The sequence below is a fragment of the Strix uralensis genome, chromosome 5, assembly GCF_047716275.1.
Source record: "Strix uralensis isolate ZFMK-TIS-50842 chromosome 5, bStrUra1, whole genome shotgun sequence".
Lineage (NCBI taxonomy): Eukaryota > Metazoa > Chordata > Aves > Strigiformes > Strigidae > Strix > Strix uralensis.
The window spans coordinates 373,543-399,846 of NC_133976.1; the positions used below are offsets into that span (position 1 = coordinate 373,543).

At 51.6% G+C, this 26,304-nt stretch overlaps 1 protein-coding gene across 8 annotated transcripts in view; it reads left to right on the top strand.

The window, feature by feature from the left end:
• The window catches only part of SHANK3 (SH3 and multiple ankyrin repeat domains 3), a 368,779-nt gene that overhangs the window by 255,264 nt on the left and 87,211 nt on the right, over positions 1–26,304 (top strand). For all 8 annotated transcript variants that reach the window (XM_074869549.1, XM_074869547.1, XM_074869554.1 and 5 more), the window contains one exon: positions 24,177–24,259. In XM_074869549.1, coding sequence (XP_074725650.1) covers positions 24,177–24,259 — 83 coding nt within the window. The remainder of the gene's footprint in view (positions 1–24,176; positions 24,260–26,304) is intronic.

The following is a 26,304-nucleotide window of genomic DNA, read 5'->3' on the forward strand; positions in this document are numbered from 1 at the left end:
TCCTGCTGCCTGTTGTGGAGGCCAAAAATATAAATGGATTTGAACTGGGAGTACAAAAGTACTGAAGAGTAAATCTGTGACCAAGAAACGCTGTGACCCGTTCAGGGGCTTGAGATGAGGGATGCGGTCCCTGGTTTGGGGAAGGTACCGCACGGGTGGGTCACTGTCACTGTTTCTTACACTCCTTCCTCTGCTGTTTGTACTGACCGTTACTCACAGAGGGATGCTGGTGTCACCGCACCCCTGGTCCTCTGCAGTACCGCTGTCCTTAAGTTCTGGTTTACAAAGGACATCAGGTGGAAGGAATCAGCCTCCCTCTATACTTTAACATTGAGTGCAATTGGACACTCAAAACTAACTTAAAAAAACCCAACAAACCACCATCCACAGAGTCACAAATTCCACAGAGGGTGTTTTCTTGTTCCTTCATGCTAGGTGGAAGAAGAAAACAAGTTAAACCGTGTTGAAGCCTTTTTGTGCCTTCTCCACCACCTTTAGAGACAAACTGACTCGGTTCTTTGGAAGTTTTACGACCATTAAGCTTAGTTGTTTTTCTTCCGTGGTGCAGTTCTTCAGTTCGCCTTTATTTTCGTAGCAATCATTCGGTGTCTTTGAGCAAGGCGTAAATTTTCTCTGCTGCTGCACTTTGTGTAATGGTTTTCTTCCATCGACTGAACAGGGGAGAGGAGAGGCTTTTGTCATCTGTCATTAGTGGAGAAATTCATCTCGTGTAACTTCAGACAGTTCAGCACCCGTATACCTGACCTTGTCATCAAGGTCCTCTTTATAGTATGCAGTAGCAGAAGGGGACTTGCAGGCTGCAATTAATTTCCATCTAAAACGATCATTTAAGTCAGATGAATCGTCCCGTTGTGCATCTGGTGCTCCGTAGATTGTGAGGGAACCACGGGAGCACCCGTGCACATGGAGACGTGCACACCCTCGCTGTCAGAGCTTGGGCACGCACTGCCTGCTCCGGGTGTTGGACAAAAGGTCTTCATTTCACTACCCGGTTAAAGCCACTGGTTTGATGCAGAAGAATAGCATCTTCCACAGGTAAATTTATCTGCCGTCAGCTCCATTCCCGAAGGGGAGGTGACTCCTCCCCTGCAATCCGTCCCTCCCCCCGTTGCGTGAGGCCTGCGGCTCCTGTGGTCCCTTCCCCACGTCGTGCCCCAGCACCCTGGATGTCGGCAGTGTCGTGGTGGTCGTTCTTTGCCTTGGAGACCTGAGGAGCAGCGGAGAATCCCCCAGCCCCTCTGTTAACCTCAGCTCCCCTCAGCTCCCCAGTGCCGTCGAGCGTTGGGGCAGGCGTCAGCCCCTCGTCGGGCCGAGAACACTTGCTCGGTGAGGGACGGGCCGTGGCAACGCGCGCAGCAAGGCGCTGCAGAGACTGCACGTTTGTACGTGGGGTGACAGCTCGGAATCATTCTGACAGATAGAAACTGTTGTTTGAAAGCGCGTAGAGGCAGTTCAGTAAGGAGAAATGGGAGTCACCACAGTGGCAGAAATCAGCTGTGCAAGCGCAGGAAGGAGAAGAATGATGCAAAGGTTCAGAAGTTACAGTGAATCCTAAGCTGAACATCAATTAGCAATATCAAAATGTTGTAAAACCCAAAGATGATGGGATATTCAGGAGTCCAGCAAACGTTCTGCTCAGCTTAGCAGCGGTACAGAATAAGTTGAGGCGCTGTGCTGGGTGAGTGCATGGTAACGGTCTTCAGATGCATAATTTAAACTGCAGAGGTGGGAATGAACTGCACCGTGCCTTTTGGGATAGGGCAGGAGGCATCAGCAACAATCTCAGCAAACGAAATTTTAGCTAGGCAGTAGGAAAAACTTCTAATCATAAGGGTAGCACGGCATTAGAAAGATTGTCTAGGTAGTTATTTAAAGGTCTCTCACTGGAAAGTACAGAACATTTTAGACAAACATCTGTTAGGAATGTTTTGACATAATTGATTCTGCATTGGGGCAAGCCTTGTGAAAATCACTTGCAGATGGGTGTCTGTGATTTTTATTGTCATTCCTGTTCTCAATGTCGACAGCCCTTCATCGGGTGTTCTGCTCCTGGCGGATGGGGCTTCAGGCTCGGGTGTCCCTGCGAGCCTTGGGCAGCGACTGAGTGTCATGAGGAAAGGGAACAAAAGTATTTCTTCAACATGACCAGTTGTAGGTTATTCATACTTATTTCAGAAAGCAATTAAAACCAGGTATTACAGGAGATTGTCACATTTCTCTGAGCTGTATCATTATCTGCAGAAACTAGAACTATGAAAAAGACTGCAGATTCTTACAGTATCTTCTTAGTGAATTTTGGTGGATTTTTCTTTTGATTAGGGTCTGCTGGTTCTTGTTCTTCCAGGCAGAAGATAATCAGATCATTATAAACAAATGAAATTTAAAAAATGGTGCCAAATGTTCTTTCCTCTAGCACTTCTTCAACTCATAGTAGTTCAATTAAATAGGTAAAAATTACCAAAAATGTTTTCTGCTTCGATAAAACATGAGTGAGAAGGGGTAATTACATTTAATTTGACTTCCTGTGTATAACAGCCTGTTAAATTTTACCTAGATATTGTATTTGATTATGAAGACTTTTGGTAGACTAAAACATTAGTACATTCACAAGGCTGAACTGTTCTTTGCCTCCAAAGCCCTTCCACAGTTGGGGGATTTAACAGACCCCGTTTTCCAGCAGAGGACTAGCAGCATAGGATGCAAAGGAAGTGAAAGCTCCTGGATTTTTTACCAATCTAATTTGGGAGGTTATTTGTGCCCCTCTTCAGACACGGCCGTCGTTTGACGCAGAGCATGCAGGCGTCCTTGCACGGCCTCGGAGAGCTGGCTCGCCCCGTCCGCTGCCCTTTATCCTGCTCTGACCAGTTTGTGTTTCAGCTTTTCCTGGAGCAGCACCCACGAAGGGAGGAGCTGGGGGTCGAGCATTACAGATTGCGAGATCAGACTCGGTCACAGCCCCCGGACATCCTGGTGCTCTCCCATCCGTAGCCTGGGGAGGCAAGAGTCCACCGCTTCCTTGACACGGTGTGCAGTGTTTAGCTGCCCTCTCTAGTGGGAGTTCTGCCTTATTTCAAGGCTCTTGACTCACATCTTGAAATCTGATCTTTTTTCTCAGCATTGTTTGAAAATTCTGAAATACTGAAAGTATTTCTCTTTCAGTATGTACCTATTTATAGTAATCTGGATGCCTCTTGACCTTCTCTTTGATAGCAACAGATCAAGCTGAATTTCACATTGTCAGTCTCCCTTTCCTACTCCTGGGATTCTTTTTTCATTGCCTTGTGGTCTCAAATGTTTTCACATCATTCTTGAAGGTACCAGCTGGACTATTCTGGTAAAGTCATGTGTACAGAGGGAGGAAGAGTGTTTTGTTTCCACCGTATCATTTTTATAAGTCCAGACATTGCCTTTCTTCACTTGATTGCAGTGAGAGCTAACGTTGTGGCAGTATATCCTTTCTGAATGGTTTCTTTCCAAGAATGTCTCTTATCTTGAGAACAGAGCCTGTATTTTTGATACTTTGTGTTTACCCGTATTAAAAACTTTTGTCCTGAGTATTTAATGACTCAGTCCAGATCGCTCTGGCAATCACCTCTCTGCTATGGCAGCGTTCTTCATATCCTCTTCAAACACAAAGATCTAAGCTTCTAAATCAAGGGTTTACATTGTTATTCACAAACTGGATATGGTTTATTCCAAGAGTCTCTCAGATTATTGGGGATGATTCCTGATACCCAAGTGCTCAGCCCTGGGGCTGCGGCTGTGCTCGTGGGGCCGCCGCGAAGGGGGACACGACTCTGCGGGTGCAGAGGTTGGCAGCTCTGGTGCAGACCATGACTGCAGGATGGATTGGGACTGGTCCTTACGGGGCTGACTGGAGACAGCTGCCCACGCGGTGTCTGCACGCTTTTGGTTGCATTTTTGGCCTTCTGGTGAGTGCCCTTTTAGTGTACTGTTAGGTCCCCTGAGCAGGCTGCAGTGTACAGAGTGAACTCCTGTGCAGTGGTACCAAACCCTTAAGCCCCAGCACATGATCTCCCGTGGTTGCCATCATCAATTAGACCCACATCTTGACAAGATGCCTGACAGGATCGACCTCGCATTAACCACGCCGATGAGATTTCCTAGTCAATCTGCTAAATAAAGCATTCTGTTAATTTACTTAGGGTTGGAGTCAGGCTGATAGTTTATAGTTCTTGTGTCATTCCTGGCAGCCCTTCCAGGGTCTGGAATTTCCCAGGTTTCCAGAATTTCTTAAATACTGACATTTGTTACTGAGATAATGCCTTAGCTAATTTCCCTGAAGCTCTTCAGTGTAAAGCATTCTGACTTCTGGATTTGAAAATGCTTTATTTTAACAGACACTGCCTCGTGCTCTCCGTAGAGGTAACAAGTTTTCTATTCCACCCACATCGTTCTAGTAGGTGATGACAGTGCCCTTCTCTGTTCCAAATTCAGCACCAAACTACTTACTGGACATTTCTGTCTTTCCTACTTACAGTTCACATTTCCTCACCCCCCTCAGTGCTGGTCTTACACTTGTGCCATGTCTAACTTGTAGGCAATCTCTTGCAATGGCGGTGCTGTAGGAGCTACAAAGAATACATGTTGAAACGGTTGTTGGTGTATACTACAGGTTGTAAATGCTCTCGAAGGAGTAAGATGCTTCAAGAGAATGAATCTTGCCATGCAGTAAGTGAACAAAATGTATTTTGCCCCATGTAACCTGTGCAGATTCACCTCACTAGAGCTTTGTGAGACCAGATTATTGCAGCAGGACTTTTTTTAACTTTCCAGCCAAAGCAGGCTCTGCAGCATCCCTTGTACTCAGTTAAAATAAAAGGTTTCCACTACAGGTTTGGGGGCTTGTTTGTTTTAAACTGTCCTTGGGCAAATGTTTGCCAAGATCTTTATGCCAGTGGTGTCCTGAAGATCAGATGCAGCACGTGCTCTTGGTGTGCGGTGGCATTTTCTCTTGGATTGCGTGCCTGCGTTCAGCTGCCTGTGACTCTTCCAGAGAAGTAACTCGTGACTTGTGCTGAGATTGCAGTGAAGGGTAATTCAAACCCTTGTGATACATCTGCTAGAAACACGCCTTGTGAGAACAAGGACTAAAAATGTGATGCAAATCATGCAGTCAGAACAGAAATGCTGCGATCGCTGTTTCGCTGCTCGCTTGCCCGTGAGCTTGGTCTGATGACAGCGCGGGGGCCGTGCGGGGCCGGGGCGATGCCCCTTGCGCCCACGGGCCGCGTCAGGCTCCCCAGGCGGGCTGGGGTCTGCGGGCTGGGGGCCGAGCACCGTTCCTTTGGCGATAGCAGCGAGGGTGTTTGATTGTTAAACAGCTGAAGGGTTCGGTGACCCGGACTGCCGCAGCGAGTGCCCGATGCTGGTCTGGGACTGCGGGTGCCTGGGTGAGCGCGAGCGCTGCCGGGACGTGTTGGGACAAAGACCAGTGGCCACCCGGCTAGGAGCAGACCTCGTGCCATGGGTGTCAGCTGGCTGGGCACAGGGTGTCTGTGGGTGTCCACTAGTGGCTGCGCCCTCAGGGCTGGACAGGCCTGAAATGGGGTGGCTGAAGGGGCCAGGGGCTGCCTGTGGAAGCTGCCAGCGGGGCTGGAGCTGGGCATGGTCATGTCCTGGCTCCTAGGCATGCCCCAGCCTCATGGCTTCTGGGCCACCCCGTTGGTCTTGGGCACCCTGGTGGGGTGGGGGGCTCCTGGCAAAGGCCGTGACCTGCTCAGGGTGCAGGTACCCCTAGAGCTCAAACAACAGTAATATTAATGGGTCTTCGTTTTGTGATCTGAATTTAATCCAGTTAGTACAACATTTAATATGCTGACATCAGTTATGGGGATTTGAAAGTGGCTTCTTGGCCCATCTTCTGCAGGAGATGCTGAGGGAGAGAAGATTCGTTCCAGAGGAATGATTATAGCTGGCTCTGGCACTTCACATAAAGGCCAAGTAGGGCTTCGGTAGGGTGAGGGAAAATTCAATCACCAAATGGGAAACTGGATGTTTCAGTCAGAGATGTCATTTAATAATGGCTCCTGCTGGTATTCCGCTGTTCTCATCCTCCTGAAATGAAGTATTTTGCTTTCTCCAGTGGGTTTCATAGATCTTGTGGCAAGAGAAGGTTGAACTTCAGATCTTAGAGGCAGCTGACTTGGGGAATCATAGAATCATTAAGGTTGGAAAAGATCCTTAAATCACTGAGTCCAGCCATAAACCCAGCACTGCCAAGGCCACCACTAACCCATGTCCCTAATCCCACGTCTGTGCGTCTTTTAAATACCTCCCAGGATGGTGACTCCACCCCTTCCCCGGGCAGCCTGTTCCAGTGCTTGACAACCCTTCCAGTGAAGAAATTTTCCCAATATCCAGTCGAAACCTCCCCTGGTGCAACTTGAGGCTGTTTTCTCTTGCCCTATTGCCTTTACCTGGGAAAAGAGACCACCCCCCCCACCCCCACCCCCCCCCCTCCCTTCAGGGAGTTGCAGAGGGCCATGAGGTCTCCCCTCAGCCTCCTCTTCTCCACACTAAACCCCCCCAGTTCCCTCAGCCGCTCCCCACCAGACCTGTGCTCCACACCCTGCACCAGCTCCGTTGCCCTTCTCTGGACACGCTCGAGTCATTCAATGGCCTTTTTGGAGTCAGGGGCCCAAACCTGAGCCCAGTATTTGAGGCGAGGCCCCGCCAGGGCGGAGCACAGACGAGGTGCTGCTGCTTTCCGGGCTGCGCCTGAGAGTTGAACTGCTGAAACGACCCCGAGGGTGGACAAAGCTTCGTGGTGCAGATGCAGGAGCAGTGGGTGTGTGACAGTAACCTGCAGCACTCTGCAGGCTACCGAGCGGCGTTTGGGTCGTGTGTTAATCAGCTTAGCTCTAGGCACGTGAGTGAGATGCACCAACCCCCTGCCCGTTGGAGGCATTTTTCAAACCTGCTGTGAGCAGCCGTGTGCACAATGGACGGTGCTTCCCGGGGAAGGGTAGATCCAGCGCTTGGAGAAAGGCGCCGGGTGCAGCCTGTCGGGAGGGGCAGTGCGGAGGGCAGCGGAAGCCGCGCTGTCTTGTATTGGTACAGCAGAGGCATGGCTTGAGCAAGAAAAATCAATGGTCTTAAAAGTTCCTCTCTACCCATCTTTCCATCTCCAGGACTGCACTTGTCATACGTTCCCATCTATAAATCATGAGTTAAGTCTGTCAGTCGCAGCCCTGAATGCTAATTATCCCCCATTATAATTATCAGCTTCATAACTGATGCCACAGGAGGAAAAAAGCCTTTCCTTTGCCCCACAGCCCCTCCTGCCCTGCATGTGAAGGGCATCTTTAACGGCATCATTAAGGCGTGCAGAGGATAGGTCTGTCCCCAGCGCCGTCTGGGCAGACACGAGTTCCCTCCGGCTGTACTTAGCGTGGCACGGAGCCCGAGTGGGACCTGCTCAGCTCGCTGGAGCCAGCGCTGCCACGTGCCCTCCTGCTGAGCACCATCTCGGCGTCCTCGGACAGGTGATGCTCGCCTCAGCCCCGAGGAGGCTGTGCAGCACCCCTGTGTTAGCTGCATACATTTGCATGTATGAATACTAACAGTCATGTGCACAGCAGGAATAACACACTAACAAATCACAATAGGTTTTGTAATTATTTTGCGTGGGTGTAAATTACTACTCGAGCTGCAGGGCAGAAGAGAATCAAACCATAAATCTGTCCCTCTTCCTCCGTACGCTGACGGCAGCGCTGGCTCCGAGGCAGCCGCGGGTGCTGGTACGCGGCTGCTGCTGCCTCTGAATGGTTTGTGAGGGTGATTGTCTTGTAACGTTTGTTTTGTTAGGAATGCTAATTAACTTTCAGGATAGTGATTACTTGGATCGCTTATCTTTTTTTAAAAAAATAGTATTGTTTGCTTTGCTTAAGTTTCTGCTACATTTATGTTCTTTTCTGTCTTTTCAGGAATAGTTGTCGGGGTTGCTATACGTGTTCCATTGTTCAAGTATTAGTTTGATAACTAATATTTAGTTTGATAACTAATAACTAGTATTTCCATTCCTGTTACTGTCTTGAGGTTTTTCATGGTGTTGTCCTCATACAGAAGTACTTCTTTGTTTCCTCATTGTTTAAACTGAAGTGGACTGATAAATGCATAGTGTAAGAATTCAAAAGCATTACATTGCTAATAAATACGATCTTTTTTCTCCTCCACCATCCCCTGGTGTAAAGAGAAGCCTCTGGTGCGTTACTCCTGCGCTGTGAGTTTGGACTTGTCAAGAGTTTGAGCTAGAGTAAGGTGCAAGCTGGGCTCAGCAGGGCCGAGGAGGTGGTTGGTGTCTGCAGAGCTGCTGGTGCAGTCTGTGTCGTGGCGGCTGCTGCCTCGGTACGTGATCTGAGCGGCTTTCCTTATTTTTTAGACAGCCACAGAAATGAGATGTTTCAGATCCATATGTTCTTGTGCTTCCTTGAGTAGCAATCATGCCTGAAAGCTATTTTCCACATTTGGTTCAGATTATTATTTTCTCCTGTACAATCCTTACCACGACATTACATGCCTGTGTCATGGTCATATCAGCCTTTTCATTTTTTGAAGACAGTTTGTAAGCTTAATGCTGTGACAAACAGCTTACTTAGCAGCAAGGAAAGCTGGGCTAAGCACATTAGGTATGCGCTGCATTGATTTCCCCTTCAGACCCTCAGTGCTGAACACAGCTCGCTCAGAAATGAGCATGAACTCTTCCGTAGTAGAGCTCAGCTGAGTGTTGTGGCAGAGAGGCCTTGGGGTGTGTTGGTGGAGCGCGGCGGCTGGTGCCCCCGGGGAGCGAGCCCTTGGCTGGGGAGATGGCCCGCTTGCTTTGCACCTGGGCTCTCTTGCTGTGGTCACGTTCTGGCTCCAGGATGGTCTCTCATAGCAGCGCGTGTGGTTCCAGGTGCTTTTCTGTGGGTGGGAGAACACTTGGGGCTCTGGACAGCCAGCGTGTGGTGTGATCAGTACAAAACAAAAAGGAATAAATGTTTCTGAAACAGGTTCCTGAAGGAGAGATTTGGGGTTTGTCTGCAGACCTTTCTGTGGGCGTGTGGCAGTAAGTAAGGGAGCACAGGGAGGAAAGGGGAGGTGGTTGATTATTAACTAAAATTCAGTAATGTACAGAAAAGTGGCAGGTGCCAGATGGTGACAGACTCGTGGAGATTCACACCTGCATCGCTCTGTAAGTTTGGGAGGTTCCTTCCCACGTCGGGCTGGACCTGGAGCAAAGGAGCACTCAGGTTGGATGTAAGCAGTGTTAGGGTTGTGCAAACAGAATTTCACTACCGCCGCCTCTAGCTGTGTCAGGGGAAGAGGTGTCTCTGTCACTGATGTCGGTAGAAGGGGCTGATAAACACAGGAGGTGGCTTAGTGAATTAATTGTTTTTCACATGATGTCTTTGCTGGTTGGAAACCTGCTACAAGCATTGAGCGTTAAATTACCAGCATATAAGGTCTAAAAAAGAGGTTTTGTTTCTGGGTGTTCATGTTCTAAACAGAGATGACAAAATATATTTTGAGAGCCAGTGTGTTAACTTAAAGTTATTCTTAATTACAGTAAAAAGTTAATGATAATTATTACAGAGGAAATGTGTCAGACCCAGGGGAAACAGCCGTAGTATTAGAATGAGAATTGTGCAAATTATTGGATATCATGAGTATGACATGGAAACGTGAGTCCAGGAAGAAATTATAGTGATGGCAGCGGCTGCGTGGGGATACCCCGGAGGATGTTACACCTGCCCCCCGCCCTGTCACCGAGCGCTGCAGCATGGTTTTGTGAAGTGGACCCACCCGGTACTGTGAGATAAGTCATCGTCATCCGATCAGGAGGTTTGTGCAGTGATCTTTGCAGGGTGCTGCCCCGCACGGTGTGTGTGAGCTGTCAGAGGGGTGCGGAGTTAGCGGGGGCTCTGTGCGCAGCCCTGGCCGCAGCGATGCGCCGGCTGCGCCCTGAGGAGGGGCCCTCCCGGGTCGGAGACCTTGCAGCTGCCACCTGGTTGGATTCAGGAGGAAGCGGTTCAGCTGAACAACTGCAGGCATCAAAACAAAACCCATCATTCAGGTTTTTTCTCGTTGGGAAGGTGCGAAGTCATTTATTAAAGACAGGAGCTGTCAGTTAAGACCATAAAGGATGTGTTGATCAGGAGTGACCCCGCTGCGTCTGGAGGCGCTGCCATCGCGGTGTGCAGCTGGTAGGACGTGCCAACGTGCTGAGGGCACTTCTTGTGGCAAACGTCGTGGAAGGGTTGGGGGGGTGCGTGTGCAGTCTGGGGAGAAGCCTCACCTCCGAGCTGGCAGCTGCGGTGGGAGCCCGGGGACTGGAGCTGAGACATGGGCATTGTAGATCTGACACATCCAAGGCTGCCTCAAGGTGGGCATGGCTGCTCGTGGCATCACCAAGGAATGATAAAGGTCCCCTCTGACTCATCTCATGAACCAGCCGATGACAAGAGTCTGCTGGCACTGGAAGTCATCCCTGTGGGCTGCCAGAACAGCAAGGGAGCAGCTGCAGCGTAAGATGCTGCATACATGACATCTGTACTCTTGGAGAAATTAAATAATTGCTATTGAGCTCTTAGAGAATTAGGACTAAATTGGTCAAATCTCAAGCTGCAGCAGTAGACCTGGTAAAATAAAACTATTTGTGAAACAGCAAGTGCTGCCTCACCGAGTACCGCCTCCACTGAAGAAAACTGTTGAAAATCAGTTCCAGCGTGTGACCCTCAAGCCCGTCACTGCGTCGGTCGATGCGGGTCTGGTGTGTGCTCACAGAACCAGGGGCCGCGAGCTGCCGCGCTGGTGTTTCAGCACGAGTGGGGAGCTCAGACACCAGCAGCTGTGTGAAACCTGGGCACTCCTTCCACAGGCTCCAGGGGGTTGGACTGCCCAGCAAATCAGATGCCAGCACAGTTTCAGGAAAAACATTTTTTCACTGTGTTCACTGCTCCATTTAAGGGGCACGAGCTTCTTTTCTTACTGTTTTGAATATCCCATGAGTCTAAGATCTTTCAAAAGACTGTAAGACAGTTGTTCTCAGTGATTTTGGGACCTGCCTTTGAGCTTCATGAGGGTGATGTCAGAGTATTGCAGCTATCACAAGGAGCTGCATTTACCTTTAATGCAAACCATTGTGACCCGAAGAGCAGTGCCCATCTCTTGGGCCACATAGCTGTCAGTGCCATTAAATAACTCAAAGACCAGAGACTGCAGAGTGCAGCAGTTTCCAGTATTACCAGGACTGAAGCTCTGCCTGAGGAGGATCAGCTCGTTAGCCAAAGGTGTGTCAAGAAAACCGGACATGTGGTGACCCAGGAGGAGCTGCTGCCCCCAGCCCTCAGCATTTCATACAGCGAGTGGGACCAGCGCGGATGGAGCTGGGCAGCGTAACCAGGAGCAGCCGGTGACAGGTCCCAGCGTCACTGTCAGGAGGAAGGGACACCCGGGTACCAGCTGAGTGCTGGCGTGGAGGCTTTGTAACAGAAACACAAAGGGTGGTGTGATTAAAATATCAGTGGAAATGTCTGTATGAGAAGCACCAAGAGAGACAATTGATCGGGGACCAGAGGCATGGCCCGTACTGACAACCCCAAACACGCTCAGCAGTGGAACCTCTCAACGCTGGAGGCTCTCTTGCCGCCTGCGGTGCAGATGCTGCGTTAGGTAGAAGCCCCGTGTGCTGGTAAAGGCGCCGCAGGCGACTCGTTGGCAGAGCACCCGCCCTCTGATAACGGGAGGGTGGCGACAAGGTCTGCGCATGCTGCGTGTGCCGTTCTCACCCCGTCGGTCTGCAGGAAGACAGGCTGCAGTCACTGCGTACCAGCAGCGAGGAGAGAAGGTGGTTGTCAGCAGCCTTGCTAGGGTTGGTGAGGACGAAGCAAGAAAGAGTCAGGACAAGGATCATGTCATAGTAACTGTTGACTCCTACAGGGTCTGAAAGATCTGTCTGAAGTATAGTTTGGTTTTGCCAAACAGGAGGAAACCAGGAGACAGGGTGAGAACTTCACAGCCTTGTGCTGTCACACAGGTGACCTCCATCGGGGTGTTTGGTGGGTCACACGTTGGCTGTTCTGAGTACGTGGTCATGGGAGTGTGGGTGGGACAGAGTCGACTTAGTGGGAAAAGTTAAATACAGTCCAAATCACCTTCTTCGGGGAGGTCTTGCACTGAGTTTCCTTGGTTTAATTCCTGTTGTGATGATGCAGCGATGACCAAAATGGACAAAAGCCAGTGGCCGAGGACAGGCTGTCAGTGAAGGGCTGTGCTCTGACTTCAGGTGCTGAGGCTCAGGCCTCCTATCAGGTACGACTAAACACTGGGCTTTTTGAGCTTTAATCTTTTGCTTTATGGGTGAGGATTCTTTTCTGGTGTTGCAGGCTGGGGTCTGACCAGAGCAATCTGTGTGAATCACTTCAGACACGCGGGCAGCAGAGCACCAGGCGGGGTGGCCAGACAGGTTCTGGTGGTCCCTTCGGTGCCATTTGAGGGGCTGATCCAGAAACGGCACCTGCCGGCGTTCGGGGTCAAAACAACCCGAGAGTGCCGGGGGGGGCTCCGGCTGTACGAGGAGTTGAGGCGGGTCTGCGGGCCAGCCTGCTGCTCCTGTGCCTTCCACCACAAAGCTCTCGAAGTGATTTAGGTGCGATGGGTTGGATTCCTTAGAGCCACATTTCTTTTCAAAGACTGAGGTGGGTTTTCTAGAAGAAGAGACTTTGAGCAGCGTGATGTGTACGTGCTGCAGACCTGACTCTGTCCAGCTCGGGTGTGTAGTTTGTGAGCTGAGAAGAGTTTTTGCTGAGCTCCGTAAGAGGGTTGTACTGGCTTCGGCAAAAAGTCCACTTCTCCTTTCGCTGACTGAGACCATCCTGGGTGACCCGGGAGGGATGTGGGAACGGGGCGTGCATGCGGCGGTGCTTCCCCAGCGCGCTCTGTCCCTGTCAACAGCTTGTGGCTCGGAGGTTCTCCATCCAACGTGTGTCCTGTGTGCAGTAACGCTTAAGGGGCTGCCTTTCCAGGAGCTTATCCAGTTGCTCCTTGATTCCACAATATTTAGCACAATATCCCATGGCAAGAAGAAACTTTATCCCGTGGCATGTGAATAATGCAGTTTATTTCAAAGGTTATCTTCTAGGTTTATTTGATGTGGCCTAGTCCTTGTGCTGGAGAAGGCTGAAGGCGGGCCACCGCTGCCCCCTCTGTAGCACTCAGGATCTGCTAGAACCGTTTTCCCTGGCTTGGGTTTGGTCCAGGTTAAGTGGTACTAAGCAGCCCTGTTCCTTGCACAGAACATTTTTCCATACTTTGGACAGTTCATGTCATCTTTCTATTTTTTCCAGTTTTGTTGTTCCTTTCCAAAATGGGGGATCAGAGGTGCTGGGTGGGGGCACTTGGGCTGCGCCCGCAGTATAATGTTCCTCTGTCTACCTCACTCTTTGCTCATCGTTCCCAACCGCCACAGGACGTGAGGCTGACGCTCTTCATGAACTGTCTACCACATCCCCAAGTTCTTAATCCTGGTACTAATGGTCAGCTCAGAACCTCTGATTTTATGTATGAGGAGAGAATTCTTTTTTCCCATGTGCATCAGTTTTTCTCCACCCTACATTTCATCTTACATTTTAAGATCTTTTTACAGTTCTCACAGTTTTCCTCATCTTTATTATCCTGAATAATTGAGCATTATCAGCAAACCTTGTTACCTCTCTTTCATTCCTCTCATAAAAGATCTAGGACTATGTTGAGCAGCATAAGTCCTGGCACCAGTCCCCATGAGACTCCACTGCTGACCTTTCTTCTGATGTGAAATCCAATCATTTACTTTTATTTTAAACCTTTTAACAAATTTAACATGTAAAAACCTTCTTTTTTTATCCTATGGCTTCTTAGCTTCCTCAAGAGATTTTAATGAGACACCTTGTCAAATGCTTTTGGAAATCTAAGTAGACTTCAGTTAAGTTTTTGTTGTCAAATAACTCAGATCTCTGCTTTTTTCCCATCATTCCCTCTGGCTGCCTGGCAGTTCACCCCTTGCCCTGTTCTGGTGTTGGCCCACTGCACCTCTGGAACCTGGTTGTGGTTCTGGGGATATTTAATTCTAGCGAGGACTTGCTGAAGGTGCTGCTGAAGAGACGGTTGAGTTCCGCTGTCTCTTCCCTGTGTGACCCTCCAGTATAACCCCAGCAGGTCCCAGCTGCCTCTCCCTGTGCCGTGCTCGTGTAGGTCACCCCCTTAGCCCCGTGCTGTGAAACGCTGCCTCGTCAGGTGCTGCACAGTCCTCAGGTCATTTGAGCATTTCGAACCAAAACCACACAAAAAAAGACGGTGTGTTTGTTCCCAGGAGACGCCCAAGCCGGCGCTGGGCAGTGTGGGTGCAGGAGCTGGGCTCTGGGGGAGAGTTCCCAAGCAGCATCAACACAAGCCCTTCTGCACTGATGGGTTTTGGGGACTGGACATGCTTCCTGACGGCACTGGCAGTGGCACTGTAGGTTGGGGTTTTCCCACTGCCTAGTGGGAATCCCAGAATTGCTAGAGGAGAGGAGGGACCTCCCTTATCTGCACCCGTATGTGCTTTATCGTAGGATCACAGACTGGTTTGGGCTGGAAGGGACCTTAAAGCCCATCCAGTGCCACCCCCCTGCCCCGGGCAGGGACACCTTCCACTAGCCCAGGTTGCCCAAAGCCCCATCCAGCCTGGCCTTGAACCCTTCCAGGGAGGGGGCAGCCACAGCTTCTCTGGGCAACCTGTGCCAGGGCCTCACCCCCCTCACAGGGAACAATTTCTCCTTTAGATCTCATCTAAATCTCCCCTCTGTCAGTTTAAACCCGTTCCCCCTCATCCTATTCCTCCCCCCTGATGACGAGTCCTTCCCCCCTTTCCTGTAGCCCCTTTCAGTCCTGGGAGGCCGCTCTAAGGTCTCCCCGGAGCCTTCTCTTCTCCAGCTGAACCCCCCAACTCTCTCAGCCTGTCCTCACAGGGGGGTGCTCCAGCCCCCCGAGCATCTTCATGGCCTCCTCTGGCCCTGCTCGAGCAGGTCCGTGTCCTTCTGCTGTTGGTGCCCCCAGAGCTGGACCCAGCACTGCAGGGGGGTCTCCCGCGAGCGGAGCAGAGGGGGAGAATCCCCCCCCTCGCCCTGCTGCCCACACTGCTCTGGGTGCAGCCCAGCACACGGGTGGCTTTCTGGGCTGCCAGCGCACGTTGCTGGCTCACAGGCAGTTTTCCACCCCCCAAGTCCTTCTCCTTGGGGCTGCTCTCCATCCCCTCCTCACCCAGCCTGGGTTTGTGCTTGGGATTGCCCCGACCCATGGGCAGGACCTTGCCCTTGGCCTTGTTGGACTCCATGAGGTTTGCCCATCCCAGCTCTCCAGCCTGTCCAGGTCCCTCTGGATGGCACATCCCTCAGTGTGTCACCGCACACACAGCTCGGTGCTCTCTGCAAGCTTGTGAGGGTGCCTCGATCCCACTGTCATTAATGCAGATGTTAAATAGTGACCCTTGAGGGACACCCCTCGTTACTGCAGTTCACAAGACAAGACTCTCACTCAGGACACCGTGGTAGCTTTCCCAAGTGGGACATTGAGCCACGTGTTGGCCGGCTCCCTGCTCCTTCCAGTTGCCGGAGCCTTGGCCCATGGGGCAGCAGGGTGATGGACCTGCAGCACCTTCCTTCTCTGCTGGCGCCCCCGTCAGATCAGGCGTCGCTTCCCACCGTCCCAGCCCCATCCCGTTGTGGTTGTCCCCGCAGCCTGGGCACCACGAGTGGCAGAGCTCTGCCACCGCAGGGTACTCGCGGAGCTCCGCTGTCTGCTCGCTGGCCCCGGTGGCTTCTGCCTCTGTCTGGTTCCGCACCCGCCCGCAGAGACGCGTCAGTCTCGGATCCGTCTGCCCACAAGTCTCTGTGCTCCCGAAGGGGAAATCTCCCCACAACAGGGAGACGAAAACTGTGTTTAGTTTCTCTGCTGCTGCCTGACCTTCCCTGGCTGCTGCTTCGACACCACGATCATCTGAGCCCAAAAGGCTCTGGGGGGCTCCCTGCTCCCTATGCCCTTGGAGTTTGTATTGGTTCTGATGTCTTTGGCCTGTCGTAGTGTGTTTCTACATTGAACCTGCAGGAGATCACGATTCTTTCCATGTTCCTCATTTAAATAGGGCTTCAGCTTTGTGAAGGATGTTTTCTTGGTTTTAATAATCTCTATTTCCCTTCTGCTTAGCCATGCCAGCTTCTTCCTGTTCTCTCTCAATCTGTGGCATGTATTTGTACTGTGTCTCCAGCACGGTGCCCTTAAACGGTCTCCATCTGTCTCCTTTGCTGAGGATGGAATAAATCCACATTGTAGAATTTGGATTTTCTAGGACTTGTTTATATTATCTATAGAAATGTGCATTGTCCTTTCCCGAATGCATGTTGGGCAAGAGGCAGACACAGTGTTCTTTAATCTCCTGTCGTTCAGGCAAAGGGAGATTTTAGGTGTCGTCTGTCCTTTCCCAGTACACGTGACAGTGGAAGGCAGCGGTGGGGCGAACTCCTGTAACATCCCTCTGTTTGGGACCATTTTCCCCTTTAAATACGATCAGTATGAATCTTGTGAGCTAGTGCTACACGCGGAGATGTGAGGTGCTGTTGCGTGCCACCTTCTCTGTCTCTCTCTGCATCCGCACAGCCAAATGGCTCCGACGTCAGCGTTGAACAATGCTGCTTCTGCGGAGCAGAATTCCCACAGGTGACAGCGGTGATTTGGCAGCACGAAGCGCGGCTCCGCAGCTGCCTTTGCCTCCTCTTTCAGCAGACACCGTTTTGCGCCGTTTGCTGAAGGAGCGATGGGGGAGGCTGCGGGTGATGGCCTGAACCCGTCTCCCCGCAGGCCGAGACCACGCTTGCTCGTCCGTGGTCGTCGGCGTCAGGCCCAGCCTGGCTGGTGGGGAGCGTGTCCAGGGGAAGGGGCTGGGTGGCATCGCCTGTTCAGCTGCAGTGCCTCTTCTGGCAAGGCAGGAGAAAAATCCAGGACAGAGAGCGTCCTCTGCCAGCATAAAACCGAGCCTGATTATTCCAGGGGCTCATCTGTTGTGCATCTCTGCAATGGCATCTTCTCCACTCGACTGCTTTTCGGTGTTCACAACAAGGTCTTAACAGCTCCCTCAGTATCACTGCAAGTCTGGAGTCCAGGCAAAACATGTCCTGGACTTTCTTAGACTTCTTGTTCCCTTAATGAGCTCTCTTGTTTTAATGTTTTGCTTAATGCCTTAGAAGTTACCAGCTTGGTGTGTTTACATGTAATGAATCCAGTACCGAATATTTTCTGTGAAAACTGTCCAGGTTTGAATGGGGAAGATGCTGCTTTTCAGTGCCTTTCACTGATGGTCTTCCTCACTGTCTGCAATAGCTGATCTTCAGCATTTCTCTGGTACTCACAGCCCACGTTTCATCTGGGACTAAGCAGTTCTGGCTTTGGGTTTTTAACCGGTGTCTGAAAGGTGTTCAACCAGCGCTGAAGGGAATGTGCTCTCAGACAACAACTCCTCCCTGGGGGCTTGCTGCGCTTCCCCATCGTGGCTGCGGCTGTGGTTGGGAGATGGTTTCTTCTGGAGTTAGCGTTGCTTTTCATCTGTCAGTTTGCTTTTGACGTAGTTCATAATCAGTGCCTTGATGAGCTGCCTCCTGGCTGAATTAAACAGAAAATCTTACTGATGATAATCAGCGCTTCAGGACCGGTTAGGGGCATAAATAGGCTCCTTCATAGCCCCCTCTCCGTTCCTGCTGTCCTTTGCTGTCATTACAGAAGCACCACTGTTGCCTGCGTTCCCAGAGTTTCCTCATCCACAGTGGAGCTGTAAGTGGTTTCCTTTCCCATTCAGGACAGGGCTTTTCTCAGTTTCACTTCTGGCGTTGCTGAGGTCCCCTGGCTGCCGGTCTCTGGGCTGGAAGCTCTTCAGAGGCAGCAGTAAGACCCTTCAGACCTGCTCCTTTCCTCTTCTCCAGGCTGCTGCTCTCAGGAAACATTGGAGACGAGACACTTGATCTTGACCCGCTCTGGTGGTGGTTGTTCCCTCGGGGTCAGGCGAGCCGAGGCATACACCCGCGCGGCAGAGAGCAGGGCTGTGGCACCAGCCCCTGCCGAGCGCTCGGCTCCAGCTCCGGCGCTGCGAGGGACGCGGAGCTGGGCAGACGGTGCAGTAGTGATGTGCCCCGCGGATCCCAGAGCTCCGCGACAGGCCTGTTCCCTGCTGATGTCTGCTAGAAGCTTGACTGTTGGGCCTATAGACCCAAGGGTGATCTGTGAACTCCCTCCCTAAAGCGTCACCTGCTCTGTCAGGTGAGACGGGGGTAGGAAGGAGCCTGGGGGCCATCTCCCACGTCCTGGTTCACTGCTAGCTTGCTCCGTGGGATAAATCTGATCCAGGCCAACTCGCGCTCCTGGACAAGCCCAGCCATAGCGCAAGGCCAACCCTCGCCAGAGGCAGCGTCTAGAAGGCAGTTTGGCTTTGTTGCAGCTTTGGTTTTGGGGGGGAAGAAGAAAGTTTGTCCATAAAGGTTCAGGGTGTACCAGGCTTTTGGGGCCAGAGCATGGTCTGTGCCCCACTTACTATAAATCATCTTCCTGTTGTGGGAGGTGTTTTCTGCAGGAGGTAGCTGAGCAGAATTAAACTCCTGGCACTGACTGGCTGTGGGTGTTGAACACCACAGTGTGTGAGTGCGGTTTCTACCGGCAGAGGCCTGAAACACCCCAGCTCTCCACCAACATCAGCCTAAGCTGAACTGAAATTTTTCTTGAGGGAGATTTATCTGAAAGTTCCCAGTGAGTGGCCTTCCATCACCCCCCCGTTCACCTGCTTCAGCAATATTACTGCTGAGTTGTGCGACACCTTTTAAGCATTTTCTTATGGGACTAATCAAGCCAATCAGTCAAACCAGGCTTTTACTTTCCTGCTGGGCCTTTTATCTTCCAGGTGTCTTCAGGACTCTCTCCTCTTGACCCACATCCTTCTAGGAGGGTGGTGCCAAGAACCGGGCAGCCGGAGTGTTACCTAACTTTAGTAACGTGATTCGCGTCACTTGGTGGTAGGTGTCTGCCGTGTGGGTGTCTGAGCTCATCGCCCCGGCGCGCCCTGGGAGTCGGTGCAGATGTGTGCAGTCAGTGGAGCCAGGGGTGCCATTCATCTGCCAAAATGTAGGCGGTCATTTCAGCAGGGGATGAATCACCGCTCCATTGACTTCACTGAATAGCTCTCCATTGAGGCTCAAAGGAGCCCAGAGCGACTCGCTCGCTGTAGGTGCTCGTTTCATACACACCCACGTTTAACTCGATGCCTCCCAAGGCCACCGCAGCATGGGGTAGGGCAGAGGATTACTCCAGGCCTTAGACAGCGCTCCTGGTTATGTATCCCCAGGCAGTCTGTCACCCCTTTTTCACAGAAGTGTGACACTGCTGCTGATGCTCAGGAGCCCAGGATGGCGTTCGTGGCCTCTCCTGCCGGCTGCCTGCCCGGACAGTCCTCCTCCATCTTCTGTTTTTCTGCTCCCAATTCCTGACTGTAGTACCTTGCACTTTTCCTCTTTCCTCTGGTATTTCCAGACCGTTTCTCCAGTGATAGTACCACGTGAATCCAAATCTGCTCTTCCAACGTGCTGCTGCTCTCTCAGATGGGAACTTCTACAAATTTAAGTTCACTCTCTGTTACATCCTAATCATTAAGGAAAACATTGAGCTTGTCCCAAGACAGACCCTTGTGAAATCCCACTTGATACATCCTTCCAGTGAAAAATGTGTCAAATCAGCTATTTACTCACCTTGCAGTACTTTATATTCCCCTTGTTTTTTATGAGAATGCCTTGTGAGAGCATTCAAAATGCTTAACTGACATCAAGATACATATCATAGAACTGCCTTTCCCATGTTCATGAGACCTATTATGTTCAAACAGAAATTAGGTTCATTTAGCACAATCAGTTCTTTCAAATCCATGCCACCTGCTATTTATCACCTTTTCTTCTAGATGTTTTATTAAACTGTTGTGCTGTTTGTTAGAAGATTTTCCTGGGAATTAAAGATGAGTTGCTTCATTTTATATTTCCTTTGATCTTTCTGCTGCCTCTTTTTAAAGATGAGCAACATCCCTTTTTCAGATCTTCTGGAGTGTCGTGCATCCCCTGCAAGCCCTCAGAGACAGCCCATCGTAGATGGCAGATCCTTCCCGCTGGCTGCCTTGGCACTTTCAGTGAACTTCCCCAGGCCCAGACAATTGAAAAAAACTCTCAATTCTTCTGGTTTTTCACCAGGATGACTGGAGTTAACTGGAGCTATTTAGTACAGCCATAACCATGCTATTTGTTTAATTGTTCATTTGGTAGATCTGTTAGGTTTGTCCCTCTAAAGAGTCAAAAAGTTACTAAACAAATTTGCCCTAGTCGAGCGTCACGTGCATTAACTCTCTGTAGTTTGGTTTCAACACCAGACAAACCAGCAGAAGGTCTGGCACTCAACGCTGCAGGAGCGAGACATTCTGGTGGACCTTGTGTCATCTTGAGGAGCAGCTCTGAAGAGCCGTGCCCCGATGCCTCTGCATGGCCGCATTAGCACCTCCCTTTATTCATTCACCAGTTACACGTAGGGCGCAGTAATCTGGCAGTGAACTTGAGGTGCTGTTTTCCATTGGGTATCGTAACTTTATTTAAACATTTATGTCACAAGATTTTTAAATCATTATTTTGCCTAATCTTTCTCTGATACCTTAAAATAACTCCCTACTACATCTTATTTTTTTAAAGTTCCTATTTTTATTTAGACAAAAAAATTTTTAAAAATGAGTAATTCAGGTTATTTTTTCAGTATGACACTATCACAGGTCTTTGGTTACACTGCTTCATCTCCTTCCCCAGGCTGATTTTTATTGCTTTTTCCAGCCCTCGGAGCTCCAGCAGTGCCGATCAGTGGCATCTCTGGTGTCTCTCTACTCCCCCACAATTCCAGTTCACAAAAACGTGGAGACTTTTATTTCCCTTTTTGTATACATCTATCTATAGAACTAATTAGTGTGGTTCTATCCAGATGTGAAGGTGTCCAGTGGATCCTGCTGTAGTCAGTTATGAACTGAAGGGGTTTTGGGTGCCTCTAGAATTAGATCGCAGTAGGCAGAGGGTTCACAGGTTCTGGAGGGACTTAAACTAGGAGTGCTCTTGCAAGTCTAATGTCATAAATCCCCCTGTGGACAATACTTAGGAAGAGCATGAGCTAAACCAAATAAATGCCCAGCAGTTCTCAAAATCCCACAGGTAGCTCTACAGACGTACTTTGGGAGCATTCAGGGGCAGGAGGTAGTGTGCTGGGGAGTTTTCCTGTTGTTTCTGACAAGTTTAGGGTTTTGAATTAGGGTACTTCTTGCCAGTTTTTTTGTAAGAGGAGGAATAATTCAGAGGTGGCGGAAAAAAATCAAATATTCTTTCTGCAGGGTAACTTTTGGTAAGAGTAGCAGCAGGTTGAACTTATTTAAAGGCTTACGTTATTGCAGGAAATCTTGGTAGATGAGGATTGGTGGGGGAGGCTGGGTGAAATTGTACTTAGGGTACAAACAGTTTTGTCAAGAGTTTGTTCAGTTTATTACGTGGGTGAAACAACCACAGAGGAATTAGAGGTACAGAATTTTCTTTCATCATGGGTTCCTCAGTTTCTCATTGACAAAGCCGTCGCAGCAGGTCTAATTGGGCACTTCAGCCCACTGCCACGTAAAACAGAAATCATGGCTTTGTACATAAACATTTGTTTCCCTTTCCTTTTGTCTTTCTCTTGCACAAACATGTTCTTGTAGAGGTGGCGGAATTTGCTCTTGGTATGGGGTTAAGATTTGGGACAGGTCATCTACAAGGGATTGACATGTCGTATGGAAAAGGGGGGATATTCCTGTGGATGGGAAATGTGTTAGGTCTAGCTCTCTTCCTAAACGGTAAGTCAGAGCTCAAACAGAAGATAAAGGCTTATCGCAGAATCACAGAAGGGTTTGGGCTGGAAGGGACCTTAAAGCCCGTCCAGTGCCACCCCCTGCCCCGGGCAGGGACACCTTCCACTAGCCCAGGTTGCCCAGAGCCCGGTCCAACCTGGCCTTGAACCCTTCCAGGGAGGGGGCAGCCACAGCTGCTTTGATACAGGAATCGTGGGTTGAGGTTGTCTGCCTCTTGTTACATGGACAGGGGGATTGTGTTACCGTAATGACCTCTTCTGGGCGTGGTAGTTACGAGTCTGCTTCCAGCAGGACACTCCACACGTGGAAGAGAGGGTTTTGTTGCAGAGGGAAAAGTTTTATGCATATTGAGGAATATATGCATAACCAGCTCTGCTTTTGAAAGACAGGCAGTGTGTTGAAAATGTGACATAAAGGGATGACTCTGACAGCAGCTGCCTCCCTTCAAGCGGTTCACAGAGTTTTGTTGAAGTTTACCCATGTACTTTGTTCCATGAAGTCACTGGTGTTATGGACACCCTGTTTTTTCGTGGATATTTTCACAGATATTGCCTAAGCATGTCCAAAATCATAGCGCAAAGTGAGATACCAGGGAGGTCCAAGGAATTCAGGCTTGTGTGTTGCGTTGGCTTCTGTGGACAGTGTCTGTCTGTCTTTCAGGCTGCCCCAGCACCTGCAGCTGTGCATGTGTTGGCTTTTCGATCACCTTCCCTTGGTCTGGAGAACAAAGGAATGTTTCTATCGGTCTCGCTAGGAGCTAAATCCTATTGTGGTGTTCGCGGCGGAATGGCAGAACCACCTCCCCGGGAAGGGGCTGCGGTGCCTGTCAGTGCAGCGCTGGCAGACGAGGCTGCGGGGAGCCGTGTCCTGTCCCGGGGCTGCTCGGCCGCAGTCCCCGGCCACTGAAGCGCACACGGAAACGTGGGTGCCCAGCCCAGCCCACGCAGCGGCCCTCCGGGACCCCCGACCCCGCCGCGCTCACCAGGGCCCCGTGGGGCGACGCGGGGTGGGGGGATGCGGCCCGAGCCCCATATCCCTGCAGCGAGGGGCCGGCGCGGGGCGTGTGCCTGCAGCGGAGACGGCACCGCGCATGGTGGGGCACCTCGTACCGCAGTGTGCGAGCCCTGCCCGCGCCCTGCCCGCACCCTGCCCGCGCCCTGCCCGCTGCCCCGCTGCTCCCCCGGCCCTCAGCAGCGCGGCCCGCTGCGGGGCCGGCCCGCGCCATCGCTCCCTCGCCGCCTCTCGCCCCTGCCTTGGCGTGCAGAGCTCCTTCCCCGCGCTGCCGAGGAGGACCGAGGTCCCTGATTAATTCCACTCTGATGTCAGACATGCGGCTCTGCTGGGAGGGATTTGCAGGGCTGCATTTCAGCTCCCGTTTGCTGAGAGAATCCCTCTCCCGACTCCCCTCCCCGCGCGCCCCCCGCCCCTCCTGGCGCGCGTAGAGGTGGTTTGTTGGCAGGGTCGCGGGCGGCCGGGGTCCGCGCGGAGCTGCGCCTCCGCTCCTCCATCTCCACCGCTGGATTTTCCCCGTTCTTCTCATCTGGCCGCGGCGGAGGGCAGGGAGAGCAGCTTTGTTAAACTAGGACAATGCAATGCATCCCCCCTCTGCTAATGACAGACCGTTACTTAGCAACACCGGGGGGGATTTTGAGAGAAGACCAGAGCGCCGGGATGAGGATATAAACTCTGCTGTTCTCCCTCCCAGGGAACTTACCAAAGAGGCATCGCTCCTTTCGTCAAGCGTCTAATTTTTTCATACGAGAGGCAACCGGAAAGTCTCAGAGAGCTGCTTCCCTGATGGATGGCTGGCTGCCTCCCCCCGCACCTCCTCTGCTCAGGCGCTCCACTCTTCAGTTATATGCTAAGGGCATCATTTAAAGGGAAGCCCCGAGTGGGATCAGTAAGCTCCCTGCATGCGTATGCAGGTGACTGAGAAGGGGACCGGTGGGCAGAAGGGTGATCCAGGCAGCCGGGGCTTTCCTCCACCTACACGTTGAGGGAAAGTAGCTTTCGTCTTTTTGTTCTGACTTTGGGCAAGGGAGGGAGGGAAGCAGACTGTGCCCAACTCCTTGCTGAGATGAAACGGTCGATGAGAAGAGGTCTCCTTGTCACAGGCACAAAGGCCACCTCCGCCTGGCAGCATGGTGCTGAAATCTAACCCTAGCATCATTCTCTTGTGCTCTTTCCTGCCCAGTGACTACATCATTGAGGAGAAGACGGCCGTGCTGCAGAAGAGGGAGCATGAGGGATTCGGGTTTGTGTTGCGAGGGGCCAAAGGTAAGGGCTGCTTCTTTTGCTCGGTCCTGGGGCTGGGAGGGAAAGCTCCTTCTCCTCACTTTGCCTGGTGCTCAGGACCCCGTTTAGCTGGCTGTGCCCAGCAGCCCGCGAGCCCCTGGCCATCGGGGTCTCTTAGGGGACTCTTCTTCTCTGGCGGCTCAACAGCATGGGCGCAGCTTCTCTCTGGCTACGTGCATTGTACAGAAAATGCCATTTGTGGCAAACGTGCTTCTCTCGCACTTTCTGGGGTGTTTCTCTGGTACAGATGCTGATATTCGTAGCTTTGCTTTTGTAGGAGTGTTCAGCTCTGCCTGTTACTGGGCGTATGAAGTGCATCTGCTCTGTTTCAGGTGCAGATATGCCCCGTGGGCAGGGCCTGTGTCCTCCGTGGCTTTTTTTTCTTTTTTAACGACTGAAGTATTTCACTATACCTTGGCTGTGTAGAGTTGGGGTCCTTCTCCCGGGAGCCCTGGATGTGCTGGGTTCAGCCCCCACACGAGGGCAAACCAGTAGATGTCTGTTCTCCACCGCAGCTTTGACCCCGTGCAGCCGGAGAGCCTCTGCTCGTGGCCGGGGCCGGTGTCCCCCGCGCAGCCCCGGAGCCCCCGGTACCTTGGACCGGCTGGTTACTGTGGTGCCTCTTGCCAGAAACCGATCTTATTGCTACAGAAAAAGAGAGTCCCCTGGGGACTGGGAATGAGCGTGCTCCTGTTCGCAGAGGAAACAGGCTCGGGAGGCAGGTCCGCCTCCGGCTGCAGAGTCCTCGCTCCAGCAGTTGCAGACCGAGGGCTGGGGAGAGCCGCGGGCATCTCGGAAATGCCGCGGCTGCGAGCAGAGGCACGGCCGCGCGTGCTGCCGTCCCCTCCTTGCGCGCAGGCTGCGAGATCAGGGAGGGAGAGCTCGAACCCGCGGCCGCCAGCTCCTTTGGTAGTGCTGCTCCTTTCTTGGACCTCAGTGTGGCTGAAGATCGTTGTGATTTGGGCTTTAATCTCGGGTGTGATTTTCTGTGGGGATTCCTGAATTGTCTTTGTTCTTCCCGTAGCGCGAAAGGGCTCAGTGTGCCAGTGGGTGTGTTTGCGTTCCTGGCAGAATATGGTTGCTGTCTCTTCCTCCCCTCTCTCCCCTTCCCTGTATATGTGTCATATGTGTCTGTCCGTGTGCTGCTCACATCACTCTGTGTAACGTCAAGTGAAACTTCAGGGCTCAAAATGGCACCCATTTTTTTTGCCAGATCAGACTTGCAGCTATTGTGTTAGGAAAAACGGGATAAATTTTGTCTGGTTTCCTTCTTTCTTTCTTTTTTTCTTGTTTGCCCTCCTAACATTTGTAGGCTCTGTATTTTCCTTTGTCTGCTGAGGCTGAAAGACGGGACTTGGAGCGGATTAATCAGTGGGCGTGAGGTTGTGTGGGAATTGGGTCTGGCTTAGGGATTCGCAGCCCGGCGTTGCTGCAGGGTACACCGAGCAGCGCGTGGCTGCAGAGGGCCCTGGCTTGGAAGCCCTGTCAGGGTGGGCACGGGCTGTCGTGCTGCCATCTGCAACGGGTGCTGCTGAGTCTGCTGAAGCCCCTCGGGGAGCAGCATCCTCTTGGCAGAGAGGTAAATGTGGTGGCTCTGAGTCACCCCCGTGTTTCCCAGCTGCTCAGCCTGGTGCTTCGTGCTGCCGTGGGATCTAAGCTGGGAAGAGTGCTAGGACTCTCTGTCTTGGCCCCGTCGGTGTTGCCACCGCTCACGCTTCATTTAAATGCTCCGCTTCATTTAGATGCTCCATGCAGAACACCTCAGGCCTTGGGGGGTGAACCCGAGAAGGGGTCTGAAAACGGGAGGGGCCACAGCATCAGCAAAGTCCCTGCAGAGGGAGGGAGCTGGTTATTAAGTGAGACTCAGCCGGATGATCCTCAAAGGAAGCTGCACTTGGTGCTGCAGGGGATGGTGAAGGTCTTGCATGGCTCCTGCCAGCCTTGCTGAGGGCTGATTCTCTCCCAAGCCCAGACCTGCCCATCCATGTGAGCTGCCCCATCAGCCTCACCCGCGGCAGAGAGCAGCC